Source organism: Sarcophilus harrisii, chromosome 2 (genome assembly GCF_902635505.1).
Source record: "Sarcophilus harrisii chromosome 2, mSarHar1.11, whole genome shotgun sequence".
NCBI classification, from domain to species: domain Eukaryota; kingdom Metazoa; phylum Chordata; class Mammalia; order Dasyuromorphia; family Dasyuridae; genus Sarcophilus; species Sarcophilus harrisii.
The window spans coordinates 556,903,216-556,923,536 of NC_045427.1; the positions used below are offsets into that span (position 1 = coordinate 556,903,216).

Genomic DNA, 20,321 nt, shown 5'->3' on the forward strand with positions numbered 1-20,321 from the left:
GAAGTATGTGCCTCCCCTCCCTGTCCTGGGCTAAAGGAGGAGGGACCTGGAGTGAAGTTGCCTTGGTTCTCCCTCAGGTTCCTCTTTCTGGAGCCCCATTCCATAGCCCCCTGTGTGACCAGGAGCTGCCTTCAGACCAAAGGAAGAACTCAGAGACTTCTCATTTATTTGTGTTTGTTACTATTCCGGTCTCTAACATCATCCCACCCTCTTTCCTGAGTTTATGGCATCTTTAAAATTGTATATTTTCACACGTGTAAATTTCTTGTACAAACCCAAAGAAAAAAATTAAAAAAAAAAATTTTTGTTTTTAAGAAAAATGAGTATGCTTAAAGTGTCTATAAGAGAAAGGGAACATCTGTTCTCTGCCCACATACACGCTACTGTTGGCTCCTCTTTAACTCCTACCCTACAGGTCCAGTAGAAAAAGGTCTGGAAGTCCTTATGGAGCATGACTTGAATGGAATTTATAGGGTCTGAGGTACCAGGGCAGTTCTCTTACATTCTAAACCTTTAACTAAGTAATGACCAGAAGCACAGGACTGGATGAGATGGATCCTGGTCCTCTCTCACTGGAAGAGCCCCGTGTGGAGGGCCCTACCTGTGAGACACCAGACAGAGCAGGGAAGAACTTGCACTCCAATTCCCATGGCTCTGACCCCCCCCCACCACCCTAGGCCTTAGATTTGAGGCCAGCTGGGCCTAGGGGGAACAAAGGATAGGAAAGTGGTTATTAGCACCATCATCTAATTTCTGTTCTGACCACAGATCTGCCTGTATGAGAGAGATGAGGCTCTAAAAGATGGATTAAGGAAAGTGGTTGTGGTCATCCAGGAACTTGGGGTAGTGCTGGGGGGGGATAACCCGATCTCTCTGTTAACTTAGGGAGGGAATCAGGGAATGAATCAGCAGGTCATCGAAGGAGAGTGATCTGGGGCTAGGAGATGGAGGAAGGTGCTGAAGGACAAGAGCGGGGAAGCCTGACCACTATCTCCATGGGTTCCCGAGCCTTGTTTCGATAGGCCCTGCGGATGGTGTCCACAGCTCGCTGGTGAGTCACCTGTTGGAGGCTCTCCCCATCCACAGAAACAAGCTCAAAGCCAGCCTGATGGAGAGGTCACAGCCTTAGTGCCTTCCTTTCTGGGGCTCGGGCTTCTCACCCCACTTCCCAATCTGAGACTGGAGGAGGAGTTAGGGGGAAGTGTGTGGGGGGGAGGAGGACAGCACTGACAATGAGATTTTTGTTCAGTATTTTTTTTCTTGGTTGTGTGTGTGTGTGGGGGGGGTAAAACAGACAATAGTCCCTTTGTGTGTGGGGGGAGATGTTTTTGCTCCACCCAAGACAAACCCCTCCCACCCCCACCCATCCTGCTTAGTCATAGCATCTGGATTTGGAAGTGAAAGGGATCTTAAGTCTAGTCCCACTTCTTCATTTTTACATATGAGGAAACTGAGACTCAGAGAGTGATGTGACTTGGACATAGCCAAGCTTAAGTCCTTTTAAAAGTCACATCTAGCCTGCTTTCTATTCTGTCACATCTTTCCCCCATCACCCAAAAGCCACCTGTGCTCAGTCTAGGTGTTGCCTCCTCCTCCCACAGTGGATGAACCAGATTTAGGACTGAGGTTGGAATGCCTCCCCACAGACAAATTTCCCCTAGTACCTGTAGAGCCCCACTGAGGAAGGCTGCCCCTCCGGGGAAAATCTTCTCAATCTTCACCATGGGCTGCACCTTGGATTCGATCCCCCCAGAAATGCTGATTCCTGGGAGTGGGGTTCTCCATCAGAGGCTCCCACCCCCACGTTCACCTCCCGGACCCCAGCGCGTCCCCAGATCGGGCCAGTTCTCCCCACACCGCGGCCCTGTCTCCCAGCCTGCCCTGCTCACCCAGGGACTGTCTGAACTTGGAGAGGGTGACGGTCCTGAGCTCCCCCTCTTTCTCACGGTCCGGAGGCGGCTCTTGCTCCGGGGCCCCTCCACGCTGGTCAGGGTCCTCAGCGACCACCTGGGCGCCGGGGCCGGGGAGGGGAAGCCGGGAGCATCGGGACTTACTGTAGCGTCCGTTCCCGGGGGCTGGGGACGGGGATCGCCTGCTGCCCGGGGACTTGCCGCGGCTGTGGCTGCGGCTGCGACCCCGGCTGCGGCTGCGTCGGGCATCCTCACGCGCCCGCCCGGGGGGCTCGCTCAGCAGCCAGTTGGGCCGCGGGGGTCGGGGGGCTACAGGGGGCGGCCTGGGCGGCGGCGGCGGGGGCGACGCGCTGCGGCGGCCCGGGCAGGAGAAGGCGTCCACGGGAACGTCTCGCAGCGGGGGGAAGGGCTTGTGAGAGCGGCGAGAGGCGGCGGCCGGGGCAGGGCTCGGGGTGTCCTCAGACGACGAGACCTGCAGCCCGGCCAGCCGCTGGCCCAGCGCCCCAGCCGCCGCCTCCTCCTCTTCCTCCTCCGCGAAGCCATTCATCGGGAGCAGGTAGAACCCTCCCCGGCTGTCTGTGGAGGGCAGGGGCGGGGGAGACGGGGCCCTCGTCACCCTCCCCTCCCTCCCCCCTTTCCTCCCCCCCTTCCCCGCTGGGACCAGGCTCTGCTCCTGCAGCTCTCCCCCTCGGCTCCATTTCCCAGGACCTCCGCGCACCAACTCCCTGGCCCTTCCCAGGTTAAGAGAAGGTACTCTAGACAAACGCCCCAATTTTAAGGGTCAGGAAACTGAGTCACGGAGAGTTTGCAGTGACTACCCACGTCACTAAGGTGGTACCTAAATAAAGAGCGGAACGTCAGAATTCCCTTCCGCTAAGCCCAAAGCCGGGTCTCTCTCCTGTGCCAAAATGCCCCTTTTAGGGCCTCCTAAGACTAGGCACCTACGCTTGTGTGGCATCTGCTGAAAGCCAGATGTTTGTGGTTTTGAAATCAGATTTGAGGAGGGTCTGCAAGTGACAAGGCTGACCCCTGCACCCCGGGCTTGGGAGCCGAGAGGCCCAAGGCTGAAGGAACCCTTGCCACAGAGGTCTGGGGGGGAAGGGCTTCCCGGTCAGCTTTCACAGATCCTATTGCAATAACTGCTAGGTGGCTTATGTGGACAGATCACTCAGCCTAGAAAAGGAGTTCGAGTTTGACCCCAGACATTTAGTGGTGTCTAGGCAAGCCACCGGTAGGTGTCTGGAGTAACATTTGAACTCTGCCCCATTTTCAGCATCTGTAAAATGGCAAATAGTACTTACCTCTCAGGGATGTTGGGGATAAGCTAATATGTGTACAAGCAAAACTATTTGTATTTGCAAAGCTACTTGTATAAATGCTAGTTTATTGTTTTTTTGTTTTTTTTTTTTGCTGAGGCAATTGGGGTTAAGTGACTTACCCAGGGCCACACAGCTAGGAAGTGTTACGTGTCTGAGGACTTATTTGAACTCAGGTCCTCCTGACTTCAGGGCTGGTGCTCTACCCACTGCGCCACGGAGCTGCCCCCAGTTATTAATATTATTATGGATCAAATTCCCTATTTATAGTCTCCTCCTCTCTCTAATTGTTTCTGGAAAGGGCTGCCAAGATTATCTTTCTAAGGCACAACTTTGACTCCCCTATTCAAGAAACTTGAGTGCTTCCTTATTGTCTCTAGGATAAAATAGAAAGTCTTTAATTTGGTTTTTAAAACAACTTTTCTTCACAATCTAGCTCCACCTCACCTTTCAGCTTATTGCATGTCCTTCCCCTTGGTTTTGTGGTCAAGCTATTTGTTCCCTATACATGCCATTCCAGCTCCCAGCTGGGTGTTTCTGCACAAGCTGTTTACTAAACTGCACACTTTAGGTACAACTGAAAGCAGCTTTTTCCCGTTTCCTTCCTATGTACTCAGCATCGGCAGAACCCAACCCTCTCTGTTTAGGTGAGACTATTGAAAAAACTTGGAGAAACCGTTGCCCCTTCCTCCTCCACTCTGGTGCAGATCATTCCTCACCCACCTATCGATAACCCACATAAGAGAAGTCAGAAGTTGAAGCTTCTGAGTGTTCTTCCCCCCTCTCTGTCAGGCACTAACCAGGCACAGGTGTGATGAGGTGGCGCTTGGGGGGGTCCTCCGGTGGGCCCAAAGGCAGCCGCCCCGGGGGTGAAGGCCGGGCCTTTAGCAGGAAAAGCTTGTCCCAGCTAGTGCGTCCTCATGGGATTCCAAGAGGGCCACTCGCCCCCCCCCCCCCACACACCTGTTTATTTTTAAGTTTTCACGCTTAAGCCCTTGGCATCACTAGGTTTCAAATTTGCGAGTCTATATGCAGTCCTAAGGGAGGAAGGAAGGGGGGTGAGGCAGGAGACTCAGGTCCACAAAAGGGGGTGTGTGTGTGGAAAGAGAAAGAAGAGAGAGCAGAGACAGAGAGACAGAGAAAGCAAAACAAGAAAAACAAGGGAAGAACAAAAAACAAAAAAGCAGACAAAACAAAGCGACGAAAGAAAACAAAAGGAAAAAAAAAGAACAAAAAAAAACAGACAGCAAACAGACGAACAAGAACAAAAACGAACAAAAACAGAACAAGAACGAAAAACAGAAAGAACAGAAAACAAAAAAACGACGACAACCAAGCCCCGACGCCCCCTTGGACCCACCGGAGTCCCCGGACAAGTTTCTCGGGCCCGGTCCAGGAAAACAGGGCCTAACTCCCCCCCCCTAGGACGATCAGTAAGACCGGGGTCCCAACCGAAACCCCCGAGGGATGAAGGCAAAAAGCGGAAGGGCCCCGTGCCCCCCGTTGGGTTCCCAGAAGCCCACAACCTGCCCCGGGCCGCTCCGCCCCCCCCCCCCCGGGCACCCCTCCTGCCGGGAGAAGGGGACGGGCGTGACCCGGCCCGGGGGCTCTGGCTCGGGAGAGGGCGGGGCGGGGCGGGGCCAGCCCGGGTCTAGCCGCCGAGTGACAGCTCTCATTGAGCGCCGGGCTCTGATTCTTTATCTAGAGGCAGACGCTGGGCGCCGTCTCTCGCTAAGGAGGCAACGAGCGGGGGGAGGGGAAGGCAGCCGCCGCTGGGGGGTCTCCGCCCGGGGAAGATGAGGGGCTGGGCGCATCTGTCGGAAAATAAGCCGCCGGCCCACGGCGGCCCGGGGCTCCCCGTCACCCCCTCGTACACAAGCTCGGCCTTGCAATGACGCGGAGTGCGGCGCCCCCTTGCGTCCACAGCGTGCCACGGATACGGAGCGGCGCGGAGATGCACCCCCTGGTGACCAGAGCGGGAGACGCAGGCTACCGAGTCAGGCCCAGCCCCCTAGCGGCCAGAGTGGGCCGTGCACGGGCAGACTGACCCTCAGAACTATTGGCTAGTCCCCAGACCGCAGAGGCAGAGACGTGGCCCCCTAGCCCGGCCATCCGGCGCCGCCCGAGGCTGCAGGCAGAAAGGAGTCCTCTCCGCATCCTCCGTCAATCAGCGAGCAGCTGTCGGCCCCGCCCCCCGCGCCCCGGGCCCGCGCTGGCCGTGCAGAGGCGGAGCCGTCCCCTCCGTTTACGGCCGAGAAGCCCGGACACGCCCCCTGTCCCTTCGGGAGAGCTCTGACTGCGCGGAGCTTTCCCTTCCCTTAACCCTTAGGCAGACACAGAGGGTCCTGTCCGCGCGCGCACAGAGCGCCGGCAATCCTGCCGCAGACCCCCCCAGAGCCCGGGCCCAGAAGGAACCTCGGGGCTGCCTGACCGAGCTCTCGGTCCCCTGCGTGTGCGCAGCTGGCGGGACCGGTACCGAGCCTCCGTCGCTCGTTCGTTAAGCACACTTGTTGGATGAGAGGGTCTCAGCGGCTTCCTGGCGCTGCCCTTTAGCTTTATGTTGTGATGCTTTGAGCCCCTGTCAGGCTTTGAGAAAGCTGGAAGCTTCTCTGAACCTCATTTTCCCTCCGTCAAATGAAGGCCGCGTCCAACCAAACTCTCGTAGAGAAAAGGTTGCTTTCCTCCGGGAGGGGTAACCCCGGACATCAGGCTTTCAGGCTCTTGTTTTTATCTATGAACTCCTCTGTCATTTAGAGCCCTTCCCGGTCTGCCTTCTGCCTTCGTAGGCAAAGAATGAATGCCTTCCTCCTTACACTGTCTCCAAACCAGAACCGGCCTGCTCGCGGTCTTCATATAAGATCTGAGGTCTGCCTCTGTCCGGGCATGGGTTGTGCCTCTTGGCTCAAAGGCCTCCTCTCCTCAGTTCTTCCTCTTTTCAGTCCTAAACTCAGCTCGAATGACATCTCTTTAAAGAAGCCTTTTCTGATTTGCCCAAGTTGTCGGCTCCTCTTTTCCAATGAGGGCGTTTTCATATGCTCTCTATCTATCTGTGAATGTGATGTTCCCAACTAGAATATACATTCCTTGAGGGCGGGACTTTTTAATGCTGAATACCTGATACAGTGCCAATTACACAGTAGATATTTACTAAATACTTGTTGATTGTCTTCCTCACCCAAGACCATCTCCGGTATGAATGGAAGGGATTCTGGAGACAAGGAGGTGACAGCCAGAGGGAATGATACCCTCCCTTTCTAGGTTACAGAGGGACTGGGGGATAATGCTGAAGATCATTTATGTAGGGATTTTTGAAACACTTGCTATGGATTTAATTCCGAAACTTTTGGGGGATAATAGCTATTATCTCTACTCAAGGATGAGGGAATTAGGCTCCCAGAGGTGAAAGGGTTGATTACATAGCTAAAAAATATCAGAGACAAAATCTGAGTATCCATCCTCATTTTTAGGACCAGCACTCCTTCACTAAGCCATTCCTCTGAATGAGTGGATATTAGGGATTGAATGGTGGATGGTGACCAGAGGAAGGAGGCAGGGGAAAACCTACCCGGGTACAGTGACGAGTAACAGCTAGGACCTCATCGTCAGTCAGAAGGCGCCGGGCCAGGTCCTGTATGAGAGGGAGACGGCTCTCCCAGGCCTTTATCTGATCCTCTCCATTGGTCAGCTGACTAGAGCGTCCTTCAGATCCAGGGATGAGCATGGTCTGAGCTCTCTCTCTGTCTAGAGTTGGAGATGGGGTTGGGGAGGCAGGACCAGTCAGAGAACCCAGACCCAACAAGAATTAAGATTTCTTGTTGACTGGGCAGACAAGGTTTGTGAACCTTGCTCATAGAAACTCCACGATCCCCAAAACCACATGCATCCTGGCCCGCTCCCCTGAATCCAGTGCAAGATTCACCAAGAGTCAACACTCCCAAGGAACTTACCCCTTCTCAGTTTCCAGGTGACAAACTTCTGCACAGGTCCTGATGTCCCTATGGAAGAGAGAGCTGAGCTTCAGCCTCCTTGGTAAATCACGTCAGCAAGTGATCTATTGACCATCTCTTGTCCTGTGCCAGGCCCTGGACTTGGCCATACTGAATGGAGGGGAAACTAAGGATGGAGGGAGGGAAAAGAGGAAGAAACAGGAAAAATCGAAGAAATGTTTCCAAGCCTGAGAGTTCACAGCCTGGCTGGGGAGACAAATCAAATATTTGCTGAGCAATCAGGGAATAAGACGAGTGCTGTGTTGTTTTAGCAAGATTCTAGATGGCTGAGGACTGACAAGCTGCAGGAGCTCAGAAGAGGGAGAGATCAGTGGGGACTACGGTGTTCTAGGAAGACTCCATGGATGACATGGCACTTGAGGTGTACATGTACATGAAAAGCATGTAAACACAGGTGCTAGAATGTGCCTAGAGGGTGAAGAGGAAGAGTTTCCATTTAGGAAATAAGGCTGGAAGAAGATAAGTTTGGGGCCTTCTAGAAGGCTTTGAATGTCAGACTAAGGAGACTCATACTCTTTCCTGTTTCCCCATGAAGCTCCCTATTTCCAGTGAAATAAGTCTAGTTTTATGCTGTCATTCCCTAAATGTCAACTATTAGGAGGAAAGGAAGGGAATAAAAATTCATATAGCCTCTACTGTGTGTCAGGCACTGTACTAAATATTTTACAAACATCTCATTTGATCTTTCGAGATAGTGCTATTATTATCCCCATTTTACATTTGAGGAAACTGAGGCAAATAGAGTTTAGCATTCTTAGGGTCACACAGTTATTAAATATCTGAGGCTGGATTTGAATTCTGATCTTTCTGATTCCTGCCTCAAAGCTCTATCCTCTAGGTCACATAGCTGCCTCTAGTAATATCGATAAAAGGCTTGATTCGGTACACACACCAAGTCCATCCCTCACTCTGGTTTTCCCAGGGAAGGAAGTGTTTACACCAGAACATAGACCCTTCTACCTTGCCTTCACCTCTCTAAAGCTTGGTTAGGCTGTCTTAAGAAGGAAAAAAGTGTTCTGGGGTAACCTTGCTCCCCACCACCTGGGAAGGCTAGCCAGACTTGCTGAAGCCAGTGAAGGCAAGTTAAAGCAATCCCCTACACTGGTAAGAGTAAGGTAAGGGGTGTGGAAGGCAGGAACCAAAGGCCCTTCCCCATCATTAATTATGTCTTTTACCTTTCTCCCCTTCCAGATGTGAATGAAATCTGCTGGTGTTCTCATTCTCCAGCACTGAGGCTTCATTTTTGCCATCTCCTGTCAGCCGCCCAGTCTTCCCCGCCTTGAAGAAGAGGTTCATCAATGTCTTGGAGCGCTGCAGGGCACCCTTCTCTGGGGGTGACCCCGACTTCTCCTTCCGTCGCTGTTTTTTCTCTTCTGAGTGTAGGAGACAGGAGGCTGGAGGGCTGGGGTGGGAGGGCCAGTGAAAGGGGAGAGTGGAGATGATCTAGAAGGGGGATGGGAGGCAACTGGAAAAGACTGAGGGAGAGGGAGCAGAGTCTACCAGTTTTTCATCCAGAGATTTCACTATAGGAAAAATAACTTCAAAGTACCCTTCTCTCTCCTCTCCATCCTAATCCCTCCTGGGAAACTTTAGCCTAGGGTAATTTGGAGAGACTTATGTGGAGGTGGAGGAGGAGACACATATGATAGTCCAAGATTTCAAGGGCAGCACCAAGTATGGGTGCCCAGGACCTGGCTTAGGAATGGAATTAGAAGCTACTGTAGAAGACTCAAAATGGGTAAGAATGAGACATCCCCATCCCCAACATACCCCATAAGGTCAGGTAGCTCTGAGATCGAGTGATGGGTGGCCGAGGCCTGCTGAGAGCCAGGAGTAGGGCTGTTTTGGGGGACTCAGATAGGGCGGTGTCAAGGCGAGAACCGGATCTTCGGGCAAGGAGGGGCCCATCTGATCGAATGGCTGTGTCTCTGAGGATCACTGTGGGCCGGACACTGCACCACGTCTCCACTACCCCGCTGACTTCTGGCTCAGTCTGTATGGCCGTGTCTGCTCGTCCCCAGCCCCTGGACCCTGGCCCAACTAGCTCCTCTGTGGATAGACCAACGTCCACCATGTCCAAGGGGAGGCAGCTGGAGCCAGAGCCAGAACTGTAGGGGATGCTGGAGGAGTAGGAGGACACAGTTGAACTACTCTCCGATGTCTGTGACAGCTGCTGCAGGGGCCCATTGTTCACTATGAAGAGGCAGGGGCCCAGATCAGTCTGGGGAGATGGACATGTCCCTGCCCTCTCCTTAGAAGCCCCTCCCTACTTCCTCCTGGCTTTCTAAGATCCCTGTTGCATGTAAGAGGGAACGAGCTAAACTGGGAGCAGTGTGATAGAAAAAGCTGTGGTCTGCGAGTCAGGACACCTAGGTTCTAGTCCCAGCTCTTCCACCGATTCCCTGGGCAATATTGGGCAAGTTGTTTCTATCTTATCGCTGGCTCTTTCCTCAGCTGAAAAAATGAGAGGGTTAGACTATATGTAATGACACTGATACTACCTACCTTGCAAGGTGGTTGGGAGGTTCAAATGACAGAAGCTCCTGATGAACTATAAAGTGCCACAATTAATTGCAAGCTATATTATTGCAGATCAGGGTTTCCATACCTGAAACAAACTCCCTCCTCATGCCTCCTGCTTCCCTCAGGCCTTGAGTTCCAATTTCTGCAAGAAGCTTCTCCCAGTCCTCCTTTACCTGGATGCCTTCCCTGGGAGATTATCTTCAAACTATCCTCTCTATATTTTGTTTGTATATAGTTGTCTTTCCCCAGTAGTGTATGAACTCCTGGCTGGTAGGCATTGTTAGCAGTGTCCATGGGTCCAAAAATTAAGAACCCCCATTGTAAATCATTGTAGATAGTACTAAGGCCCTGTTCTTCCTTTAATCCAAGCTTTCCTAAGAGGCAGGATTTTGAGAATGGCAGATTTGGAGGCTGAGTTTAAAGTGTCAAAGAAGAGTCAAAAAAACCCCTGGAACCCAGATGAGTGGCTGGGAGGTAGAAGCTTTTAGAGGGAAAGGAGACTTTTGAATTAAGCTTGGGACACCCATGCTCTAGCCATTCATGAAGTGATCCCTCCACCCCCTCCCCAGACACATATGGAGCCCCTTGGAGTCTGACCCATGTTGCCTTCAGAGCTTCTTACATTGGTCCAGCCAGCAGTACTCAGATACCATCTCCTTATAGGCTGGATATCTTCCTGTTTCCTGAGGGGAAGGAGAGAAGGGAAGAAGAAAGGAGACGAGGAATTGGGAGAGGAATGGAAAGGGGAAAAGGGATGCAGTGGGAATGGGAATGGGAATTATGGAGATTGGGATGGGAATAGAGAATTGGGGAATTGAGACATGGAGGTAAGGGTATGATTATCTTACATAGTTTAAACAATGGGAAAAATATGACCCAAGAGCTGATTAATGATCCCAATCTCTCCCTGGTTGATCCCTTAAAATAAAATCTAGAAGAGGCAGTTAGCACAGTGGACAGAACACCAGTTTTGGAGTCAGGAGGACCTGTGTTCAAATCCACCCTCAAATATTTACTAGCTATGTGACCCAGGACATGTTATTTAACTTCTTCCCCTCAAAAAAAAAAAAAAAAAAGCCTCTTGCCTCTTCTTCCTTTCATTGTCTATCTAATGGTCACAGAGACTAATTCCTTGACCCTGGGCCTAGCTCTCTCTAGAAGTCAACCTGTGTTCCCCCATTACTCTGAGTTATAGAGCCAGGGCTTGCTGATAAAGCCAGCTGCCTTGTTTAAAGCTTACACTTGCTACTCTTAGAAAGTTCTTTCTGCAGTCTGACTTTTATCCTTTCATCCCAGAGTCCGATGGGTCTGTAACAACTCTACGGTCAATGGCCTACCTTGATGGTCAGCATGATGTGTGTCTGACCCTTCAGCACCTCCACAGCTTGGCTGTGACTAATGTGGTCAAACTTCACTCCATTGGCTGCCAGGACCTGGTCTCCCACTTTGATGCCATTCTCTTCGGCCAGTCCACCATGGTCCACTCTGAGACCAGGGAGATCAGTCAGAATAACTCCTCCCCTAGTGTCTCCAGCCAGCCCCTATTCCAGCCCCTACCCAGTACACTCACTTGGAGACATATATTCCCAGACCAAATTCTCTGCCCCCTCGGATGTTGAAACCTAGGCAGAAGTCATCAGAAGTCGTGTACAGGTGCACAATGCGCCTAACTCCATCGTCCGAGCTGCAGTCTGAGGGTGTTGAACCGCATTTCTCCACCACTAGCCTTCGGTTGACCACATCCACCCTAGTACCCAGCAGACCAGCCAAGAGAATGGGGGGGGGGGAATCAGTCACTAACAAGCTGGGATTGAAAATGGGGGGTCCTGCAGCACTTCAATGCCTCCCATTCCCAGGTGCCAGGCTCCCCACAGACCCTTTCCCAGGCTTAGATATAACTCATTTCACTGAGCATGGGTGAGGGCAGATAGCAGCCCTTTTCCCGACTAAGATTTGTCCAGAGTTGGATAAACAGCCCCCAAGAGAGTGATCATAATTTTGTGACAAGGGATAAAGAGAGGGCATAGGACAAAGAGATGGGGAAGAATTATTCCCCAGTAAGAGAGAGAGGATGAAGTCTCTATTCCCAAAATGCCACCAAGATGGTTAGGCTCACTCACCAAAGGCCTGCACAGGCAGGAAGAAGAGGCATAAGAGCCAAGAAGAGCAGGAGGAAAAGAGCAGCAATCTCTGAGGAGGGGTCAGAGGGAGAAGAAAGCACAACTGATTCAGCAGGGAGAGAGGGGCTCACATCACCACCCTAGATTCAGGAGCTCCCTCAGCCCCCTCAGTCATCTCTTTCTTGGGCTGCGGGAATTAGTCTGTGGCCACACGAGCATTTTCTAGGTTCCTTATAAAGTGCTACCAAACTACAGGCCCTCTTCTCTGGATGTCCCAAGTCCCACCAGTTCCCTTCCCTTTCTCCCAGAGTCCCATCCAGGTAAGGAGATGGGGGATGGGGAAGGTAAGACAGATGCAGCCCTCACCACGTGGTCTTCTCCTTAGAGAACTTGATCCCAGGCACCCGGCCCATTCGCCTCACCATCATGCTCAAGCGGCTGCTCCCGGTCAGCACCTTCACAGCACTACTCATAGTGGTACTCTCCAGGCTGAGCCCATTCACCTCTGTGATTTTGTCTCCCACTCGTAGACCAGCTCTCTCTGCAGTGGAACCCAGTTGCCTTTTTCCCTAACAGATTCCTCAAAAGCAGAAGTGGGGTTCTCTACCTAAATCCAATCCCCTCTCCAAACCTAGGTTTTTCTGAAGATAACTGTCATTTTAGAGCAGTGCATCTCTGGGAGGAGAACTTTGTCTACCCCTTCAGACTTTGTCTACCTCTGGGATACCCGAAAGCTGGGCTTTGTCTTCCCCCTGAGTGCCTTCCCCTTTACAGCAGGACCTGATTTCTCCCCTCTCTCCTCCCAAGGCCCCCCAAAATATGGCAGAAATTCACCTGCACTGCTCCCTTCCTCCACTTTGCTGACAAAGATACCCAGGCCATGCTCGGAGCCCCCACGGACACTGAAGCCCAACTTTCCTGCTGGGCTCTTCTCCACCGTGACTGCATTGATGATGTCACTCTCATCACTGTTGGCTGAAGGCAAAGAAGGATGAGCTGGTATTGGGGACACTCATTTTCCCAGAAGGAACCCCTAGCTTGTACAGCACTGTAAGATATCACAGACTATACCTTCTTCCCCCCACTGCTGTGAGGGGCCTTCGTTTTGGGGGGGCAGAGAAGGTGAGACAACCTATGAAATCCTTTCTAATCTAAAACATCTAGGGTTATGGGGGCAAGTATGATAGAGTGTAAAGAATACTGGGCTTTACGTCAGAAAAGAATTTTCATCTTTGACTCTTACTATGTGACATTAGACAAATCACTTAATCTCTACAAGTCTGTTTCATTTGTAAACTGCCATAGTATCTATCTTGTAGAATTATTGGTAGGCTCAAATATGAATAATACATAAGTGCTTTATAATATATGTAATATGTAATGGGCTGAGGTTTGAGCTGATGCACTGAGGTCCCAAGTACGGGAGGCTAAATAGTAATTGGGCTATACTCTATTAATATACATGATTGGATAAAGAATGGTCCCTGCCCACTCTCCATGCAAGTCCTGATGTGTTGTATAGGAAATGATGATTTTGGGGGGTGGAGGCAGAGAGGAAGACAGGAAGAGAAGCTGGGAGAGAGTGGGGAGATTGGGCTGGGTTCGAGACTCCGAGCTGCTGTGTGGCTGCTGGTCGAGCTAGCTTCTTGACTCAGCTGCACACATTGCTATCGCCGATTCTCTTCCACCTCCGATCCTTCTTCACTGAGTATAAAGACTGACGGTTTTCCCCTAACCTGAACTCCTGACTCCTGTCGATTTAAAAATACATGATCTTCATAGTAATATATGTGTATATATTTATATAAAATTAACCAAAGTTTATCATTAATTTTTATTTGCTAAGCCAGAGAAGGGGCCTATCAAATGACATACCTAAAGACTTTATTTGAAAGAAAAAATTATTTTTTTCCTTCTCATACATCCCCTTTTTAAAAAAGAGCCCCCATCTATCAAATCTTGTGTCCAATCTTAATAGAGCTAATGGAAGAAGAGGTCATTCATGCCACAAGAATTTTCGCTGAAGGGGCTGTGGATGATTAGCTTGCAAAATAGAAGTGAAGATGTAGGGATGAATGAGAAGGGTGTGATAAGCCTTTTGAGATATTTGGAGGATTGTTATGTGGAAGAACTTACTTTGCTTGGCTCCAGAAGGTATAGGGAGGGTGATTTTAGATATACAGTCTACTACATATCTTCCTTTATATCAGGGGTTCTTAACCTGGAGTCCACAATGTTTTTATTTTTATTTTAACAGCCGTACTTCAATATATTTCCTTTATTAACCTATGTGTTTTATTTTATTCATTTGAAAACAATATTTTGAAAAAATATTCCACTAAGATCCACCCAAAAAAGACCTTCACCATGATTATGATTTGTCAGGTAAGACTGGATTGCAATAAACCTTGGCCAATAATTAATTTTAGAATGGGAGCCAAAAAGAATAGCATAGAACATGGATGAAAATAAAATTCCCAGAACCACTTTGGGGCTGAAATTAATAGGATGAAACTTGATTGGGATAAATATAAAGCTTACACTTGGGTTCAAATAATCAATTTTACAAGTACAAGGTGGGGAAAGTATGGCTAGACAGCAGATCTGAAAAAGGTCTAGGGATTTAAATGTACTCAATGTACTCAAATGTACTCAAAGCTCAATACTGGTCAGAAGTATGATATGCTAATGCAATTTTACATTGAAATAATGGAGGGCATCTAGAAATGGTGATAGTCTTATTTGTCCGATACAGCTAGAGTTTTGTGGGACCACAGCTGAGTAAAGACATTAATAAAATGGAGAATGTCTTAAAAGGCACCTAGATTGGTGAAGGGCCTCAAGATCATGCTCATATGAAAGCAGATCAAAGAAGTGGGGGTATTAACCTGCATATGATTTAGGGAAGGATATGATGGCTGTCTTCTGGTTCTTGAAGGCTGTCACATGGAATGGGATTAGGTGTACTCTACTCAAAAGGGCAGAAATAGGAGCAATGGGTAGAAGTAACAGATAAATTTAGGTTTTGATGTAAGGAAAAACTTCCTAAGAATCAGTTTTCCAAAAATAAAATAGACTGACTTGGAAGGATATTGGGTTCTCTCTTCCTAGGTGGCTTTAAAAAATTAAAAGGACCATTTGTGGGTGTGTTGCAGATAAAACTCTGGTTCCGGTATGGGTTGGACTAAAAGGTTTCTGTCTCTTCGTGCTCCTGAATTTTATAATTAGCAAGTGGATACCTGAGGGGAAAACCAAGTCATAAAGGATTTCGGATTCATCACAGGGTTCTCGGTTTAGTATCATCTGGGGAAACCTATCTTTGATTCACTGCCCTGATGCCAAAGCAAAGGGGATCTCCCCCAGACTTGACTCTGGGAACAAGCCTGAGTCAGGGAGGAGATATACAGCCACTGACCGAGTCAGAAGAGGTTCGGATAAGCCCAGACTGGCATATGGTTTTAAGGAGCCAGAGAGATATCCACATGGAAATGGACAAATCGAGAAATAAAGATTTGCATTGTTTTGTCTCTGTATCCACACCCGCTCCCCTACTTGCGCTCCGGCAATGTCTCAGGGATATTGTGAGAACAGAATGAGGGCCTAAGTTACAAAGCCTCCAGCAAGCGCTCGGAACATAGGAGGTGCTTAATACCCCTTCCCCCCGTTTTCTTCCTTCTCTCCCTCCTTCCTGAGCCCAGGCCCAGGATTGGGCGGGGGTTCTAGGTTCTAGACTCAGAGGCTGGGGCGGGACTCGGGCTGCTAACGTCGGGCTGGAGGGCTCTAGGGTCAAAGGTTGAGGGAGTTTCCGGATTGAGAACCAAGGAGGTTCGAGTCTGGGAGAGGGGCCGGGGGGGAGGGGCTGAGGTTCGGGGTCCCACGCAGGGCTTGGCCCGCGCGGGGGGAGGGGCCACGGAAACCGTGCTGGGTGGGAGGTTCCGGATTTAGGAGCGAGCAGGTGCTTCGGGGTTCAGGCCAGACAGCCCGTCCCTCGGCGGCCCTGCTCTGGGCTTGGAGGAGGATTCCCCCTCTCTCCCTCCGCCCGCCTTCCCACGACAGGAACTTCGGGCCTCCAGGACCCTCCAGGGCCCTCCAGGGGGCTCCCGGGCACCGCGAGGAGGAGCCGGAAGGCGCTCCAATGGCATTGTGGGGCTTCGGGAGACGAGCCTTAAAAGGGCCACGCACCCACCGCCCGCCCCTTCCCAGAGAGGTTGGCGATAGAGTGGCCCGCCGGGCGCTGGCCTTTTTCAGAGCCATCTTTTAAAAAGTCCCGGCCAAAGTAGTTCTGAGGCTGCGGGATCCCGAGCAAAGCCCGTGCTGCCATGTGGCCGTTGTCTCCCGAGTCCGTAAGTGCCCGGGGCCCGGCTGGGAGCCCCCTCCCCGGGGTGAGGGAGAAGAGGTTAAGGTGGGGCCCTCGCTTTAGCTGCAGAACTGTGGCCTGGAGCCCGGCGCTGCGGTCTGGGGACCGGGCCTGGGCATCTCCCCACGGGATGGTTGGCCCAGGGCAGCACCCGCTACGGTTCTGAGCCTCAGTTTCCCTATTAAAAAGTGGGAATAAGTGGGCCCCGATGGCCTCCGGGACGTGGCGGAGCTTTGTTCGAGCCCGAGGCCCTTCCGCGAGGCCTTGGGACTCCCCTGCGGCCCCTCTTCTTCCCCTGGCCTAAGCGAACCACAAGCAGGAGGAGGCCTGGATAAATCCGATCCGGGGACGCGAGTTAGAGGACCAGGCGGAGATGTGGGGAGCCATTACTGTTTTACAGTGTGGTTCTCCCGGCCTTTTCTTCGCCCCTCCCCCAGGCCCTTTATCTAAGGGCAGCTTTGGGTTTCTCTTAAAGCAGGGGTTCTTCATCTTCGTCGTTGTTAGGGGACCCCCACACAGACCTTGGCAGCCCGATGAGCCAATGGAGCCCTTTTCAGAAAAATGCTTTTAAATGCATTCAGGAAAATCTATAGAATTACAAACTAATCCTATTGGAATATGCTTCTATATAAAATCTTAATATTTATTAAATTATTAATAGTTATTATTAAAAACAAACATTTTCAAGATGTTCCCAGAACTTAGGTTAAGAATTCCTGTCTTAAGAGAATGATCTTCTCCAAAAAATTACATGTGGCTGGGGTAACAATAGAATTAGGTATAAATGGACCTAGGTGTAATGGATATTTTGGAACCAAGTGTTTTTGAGGTCAGATGCTTCCGGATTGTTGTTGGAGTTAGACTGCCTCTGTGTATGGGGCCTGGGCGAACATGTGGACTAGGAGAGGAGGAGCAAAAGAACTCAAAGGTAGATGGATTTGAGCGGGTCATTTAGTGTTTATTAAATGCTGCTGTGTGCTACAAATATATGCAGAATGAAACTATGGCAATTCTCAGGGAGCTTATATCCTAAGTAATCAAGGGATCTGGAGGTTGGAGCAAGGAAGAAGAGATGGGGGAGAGGATGCAGGATATTCAAATACTTTATCCATCTCTTTCCTAGTCCTGAAAACATGTACAGGCTACAGGATAGACCTAATTATTGTAGATCCTTTTCCTTTCTTGAGACCTGATCTCAAGTTTTTTGAGCTGGGGAGGATAGAAGTCCCAGGTTTAAGTTTGCCACGCACCTTATTTCAACATCCAAGGCCTCTATGGTCTGAGTGCAGCCCGCCTTTCTAACTGTTCTCCTCTTCACCAGTTAATATTTTTATCCAGGCCCAAGTCCTTACACAAGATTTGCACATCTGGTCTCCAAGTTTTTGTCCTCTTTCCTAGACTATCCTCTGGGCTTCCGGAATCCAAATGCTCTGAATGCCCATTGACTCTGACTCCTTTGAGGAAACTCTCCCCAAGCTCCTGCCTAGCTCATGGCGATTGTCCATCATTTAAACTCCTTACAGCCCTCACCTATTCATTTATCCCAGAGCAAACATGATGGCCTTCTGGGAGGTCAAGACACATGCCTGCGCTCCAGGGAGGAATAGCCCAACGCAAGATAGCGGACAGTGTTGTCAGCAGGTACCTTCTGGATGAGTAGGAAGAGAGGCTTCCCTCAGGCAGATACCGGACAGATTCTATAACTGAGAGAGTTTGCGCTCAGATACTCCCCTGCTCTTAGATTCAGAGGCCCTAAAGCTGGAGGGAACAGCCCATAGGCGTGACGGCAGGGCCTGGGATACTTGTTGTCGAGGCCCTGGCCCTCAGAAGCCCTGGCCCTTTAACCTAAGCCGGTTACAGGAGAGAATGCCTCCCCTTCTCTACCCGACGATTCTCTCTCTCCTTTAGACTCTCCCGTGGTGGATATGTTGGTTAGACTCCCTGGGACCGGAATGGCCGGGCTTACTGCAGAAGGGGCCGAGGTTGCTTCTCTGTCTGCCCCTGCCCCCACTGTATCCAGCTGAAGGGAGCTGGAGGGAACTCACGGGATGTCAGATCCCTGGAGTGGGAAGGAGTGGGGCAGAAGGAGAGCGGGAGCACCGAGGCACAGCCGCTGAAAACCAGCTGTCTCTCGCCTCTGGGCCCCCCAGCGCTTCCCCGCTGCCGCCCTCCCCCCCTCCTCCCCCATCCAGTTCTGGGCCCCGCCCTACCTTCGATGGGGGAGTTGATGAGAATGACTCTGCCCATGGGTGAGGAGGCTCGGATTCCTCGGGGGGGCCCGTTCTGCAGCCGCTGCTGCCTCCTCAGCAGGTATCGCGTTGCGGAGCCGGTGTCGCTGCCCAGGTGGCCACGGGAGGAGAGGGAGCTCAGGGAGCCAGAGGACAGGTCCCCCAGGCCCAGGGGCTCCATGACGGCGGGTCACTTAGGGTTTCCGATCCACTCGAGCCTCAGCCCCGGGCCGCGGGTGCTGGTTGGCTCCGCCGTGCTTGCCCTGGAGGCAGCGGGCAGTTAGGGCCGAGCCGGGACATAGTCCTGGGGGCAGGGGCGGGGTCTCAGGCCCCGCGGAGCCCTTCACGCCCTCTGACCGCAGCTGCCCCTCGGAGACTTCCTAGGCCTGGCGAGAGAGGCGCAGTCTCAGGGCCAAGAGGGGGCGGTGTTTCAGCCCTTCGAGGCAGACCCCCTTAACAGTCACCTTCCTCATATCCCGCCCCAAGTCAGGCATCAGCCTGAGAGTTGAGGCTTCTAGGGGCCGGGTAAGCATCTCATCCACAGATTTGTCCTCCATTTCGGCCCGATACTGAGTCCTTCTCCCTCAGTACTTGGGTCCGAGAGGGAGTCCCAGAGGGATGGGGCCAAAGGCCCGAAACTTCTGGCTTCAGGCCTTTGGGGAGGGGACCACCTCAGAGAATGTCGTTCCCTCCCCTCCAACTTATGAATATTCAGTGTGAGGATCCCCAGGGGTGGGGGGAGAGGGCTTCAGTACCAAGGACAGCTCCGGAGATGCTCTGTTTTGTTTTGTCTTCCTCCCCCACATCCCCACAACCCCATCCTGCCGCGCTCCTCTCCCTTCCCCCGAGCCCCTCCGCGCCCAAGACCCCCGGGAGGAAGATTAAGGCGACTTTCCCTGCCCAGGGGCCCTCCCTCCAGCAACCCGGGAGGGCACAAAGACTGCCCCCTGAGCTCCGCGAGCAGATCAGATAGTGGGCAGGGTAGCGTACTTCCTCTCCTTCTCTCCGGGTTGCCCCTCCCTCCCGCCGGCCGTCCCCTCAGAGTGGCCCCTCCGCTGCGCTTACCTGGCTCGGTGCGCCGCTACTGCGGGCCGCCCCTGGGACTGGGAGGCACTGCGGCTGGCCTGCAGCTGGGGGCCCCGCCCCCTCGGGGGGCTAGCACGGATACGTCCAGCCCAGCTCGAGCGGAGCTTCTTATTGGCTCGCTTGGCTGCCAGTCGCGTTTCCTCCCGCGTTCCTGGGCGGAGCTCTCCGCGCCCCTGCGTAACGTGTTTGCTGGGGCTGGGGCAGACTCCGGGGTGGGGGGCCGCCTCCGGCTGCTGAACCCGGGGTCGGGGCTGAGTGTGCGGAGGCGAGCAAAGGCGGCCCCGAGAGGAGAGGCCGATCGGGCCCCCCGCTTCCGCCTCTGCCCCTTCCCCTTGTCAGCATTCACCGCGCCTCCGGAATGAGCCCGTTTTCCCTGTTGCTGGGGACCCCCCCCCCCGCCCTTTGTGGGCCTGAGATCTGTCCCTCCTTGTGCTTCGGGGGGGGGGGGGGTGGCCAACGCCGCTTGGCCAGACCCGGGAGGGGGGGAGGGGAGAGGGTGCGCTGCCGTCGGCTTCCTCTGGTGTTTTCCTTGTGCGCTGATGGGCACTTTGTGTGGCTGCGTTTGTGGCTGCCGGGTTCTCGGTGCGTGGGAATGTATGCTGACGGTGGGTGGGCGGGCGGCGCCCGGAAGGGTGCACCTAGCTTATCGGATTCAGGTTAAGGCCCTGCCTGCGTCGGTTCGGGAAAGATAATGGGGCGGGGCTTCTGGCCAACCAGACAGATCCCTGGTGGGGAGGAAACCCTTCTGCCCCACTGACCCGCCTGGCTAGGGGC

General features: G+C 52.3%; 2 protein-coding genes across 2 annotated transcripts in view; one reads left to right on the forward strand and one right to left on the reverse strand.

The window, feature by feature from the left end:
* Positions 1-19,265, reverse strand: PDZD7 (PDZ domain containing 7). The gene is made up of 16 exons (XM_031949353.1): positions 18,444-19,265; positions 12,711-12,851; positions 12,243-12,417; positions 11,327-11,503; positions 11,094-11,241; positions 10,379-10,439; positions 9,004-9,426; positions 8,409-8,606; positions 7,174-7,221; positions 6,739-6,967; positions 5,275-5,354; positions 4,975-5,189; positions 4,027-4,108; positions 1,890-2,486; positions 1,665-1,765; positions 1-1,105 (listed from the first exon to the last, which is right to left on the reverse strand). The coding sequence occupies exons 1-16, from the start codon at positions 18,640-18,642 to the stop codon at positions 938-940; spliced, it is 3,042 nt and encodes a 1,013-aa protein (XP_031805213.1). The 5' UTR covers positions 18,643-19,265; the 3' UTR covers positions 1-937.
* Positions 18,490-20,321, forward strand: part of SFXN3 (sideroflexin 3) — a 16,333-nt gene continuing 14,501 nt past the window's right edge. The window contains exon 1 of the mRNA XM_031955715.1: positions 18,490-18,543. The gene's annotated coding sequence lies outside the window, so the exon portion shown is untranslated. The remainder of the gene's footprint in view (positions 18,544-20,321) is intronic.

Excerpts from the sequence above, each read along its gene's own strand:
- PDZD7 (XM_031949353.1), bottom strand. The coding sequence starts at position 18,642 with ATGGAGCCCCTGGGCCTGGGGGACCTGTCCTCTGGCTCCCTGAGCTCC. Across the intron at positions 4,109-4,974 it reads GGCTGCCTTCCCCTCCCCCC|GCCCGGCCTTCACCCCCGGG; the intron begins GCTCGTTGCCTC and ends TTCCTGCTAAAG. Across the intron at positions 2,487-4,026 it reads CCTCATCACACCTGTGCCTG|ACAGCCGGGGAGGGTTCTAC; the intron begins GTTAGTGCCTGA and ends TGCCCTCCACAG.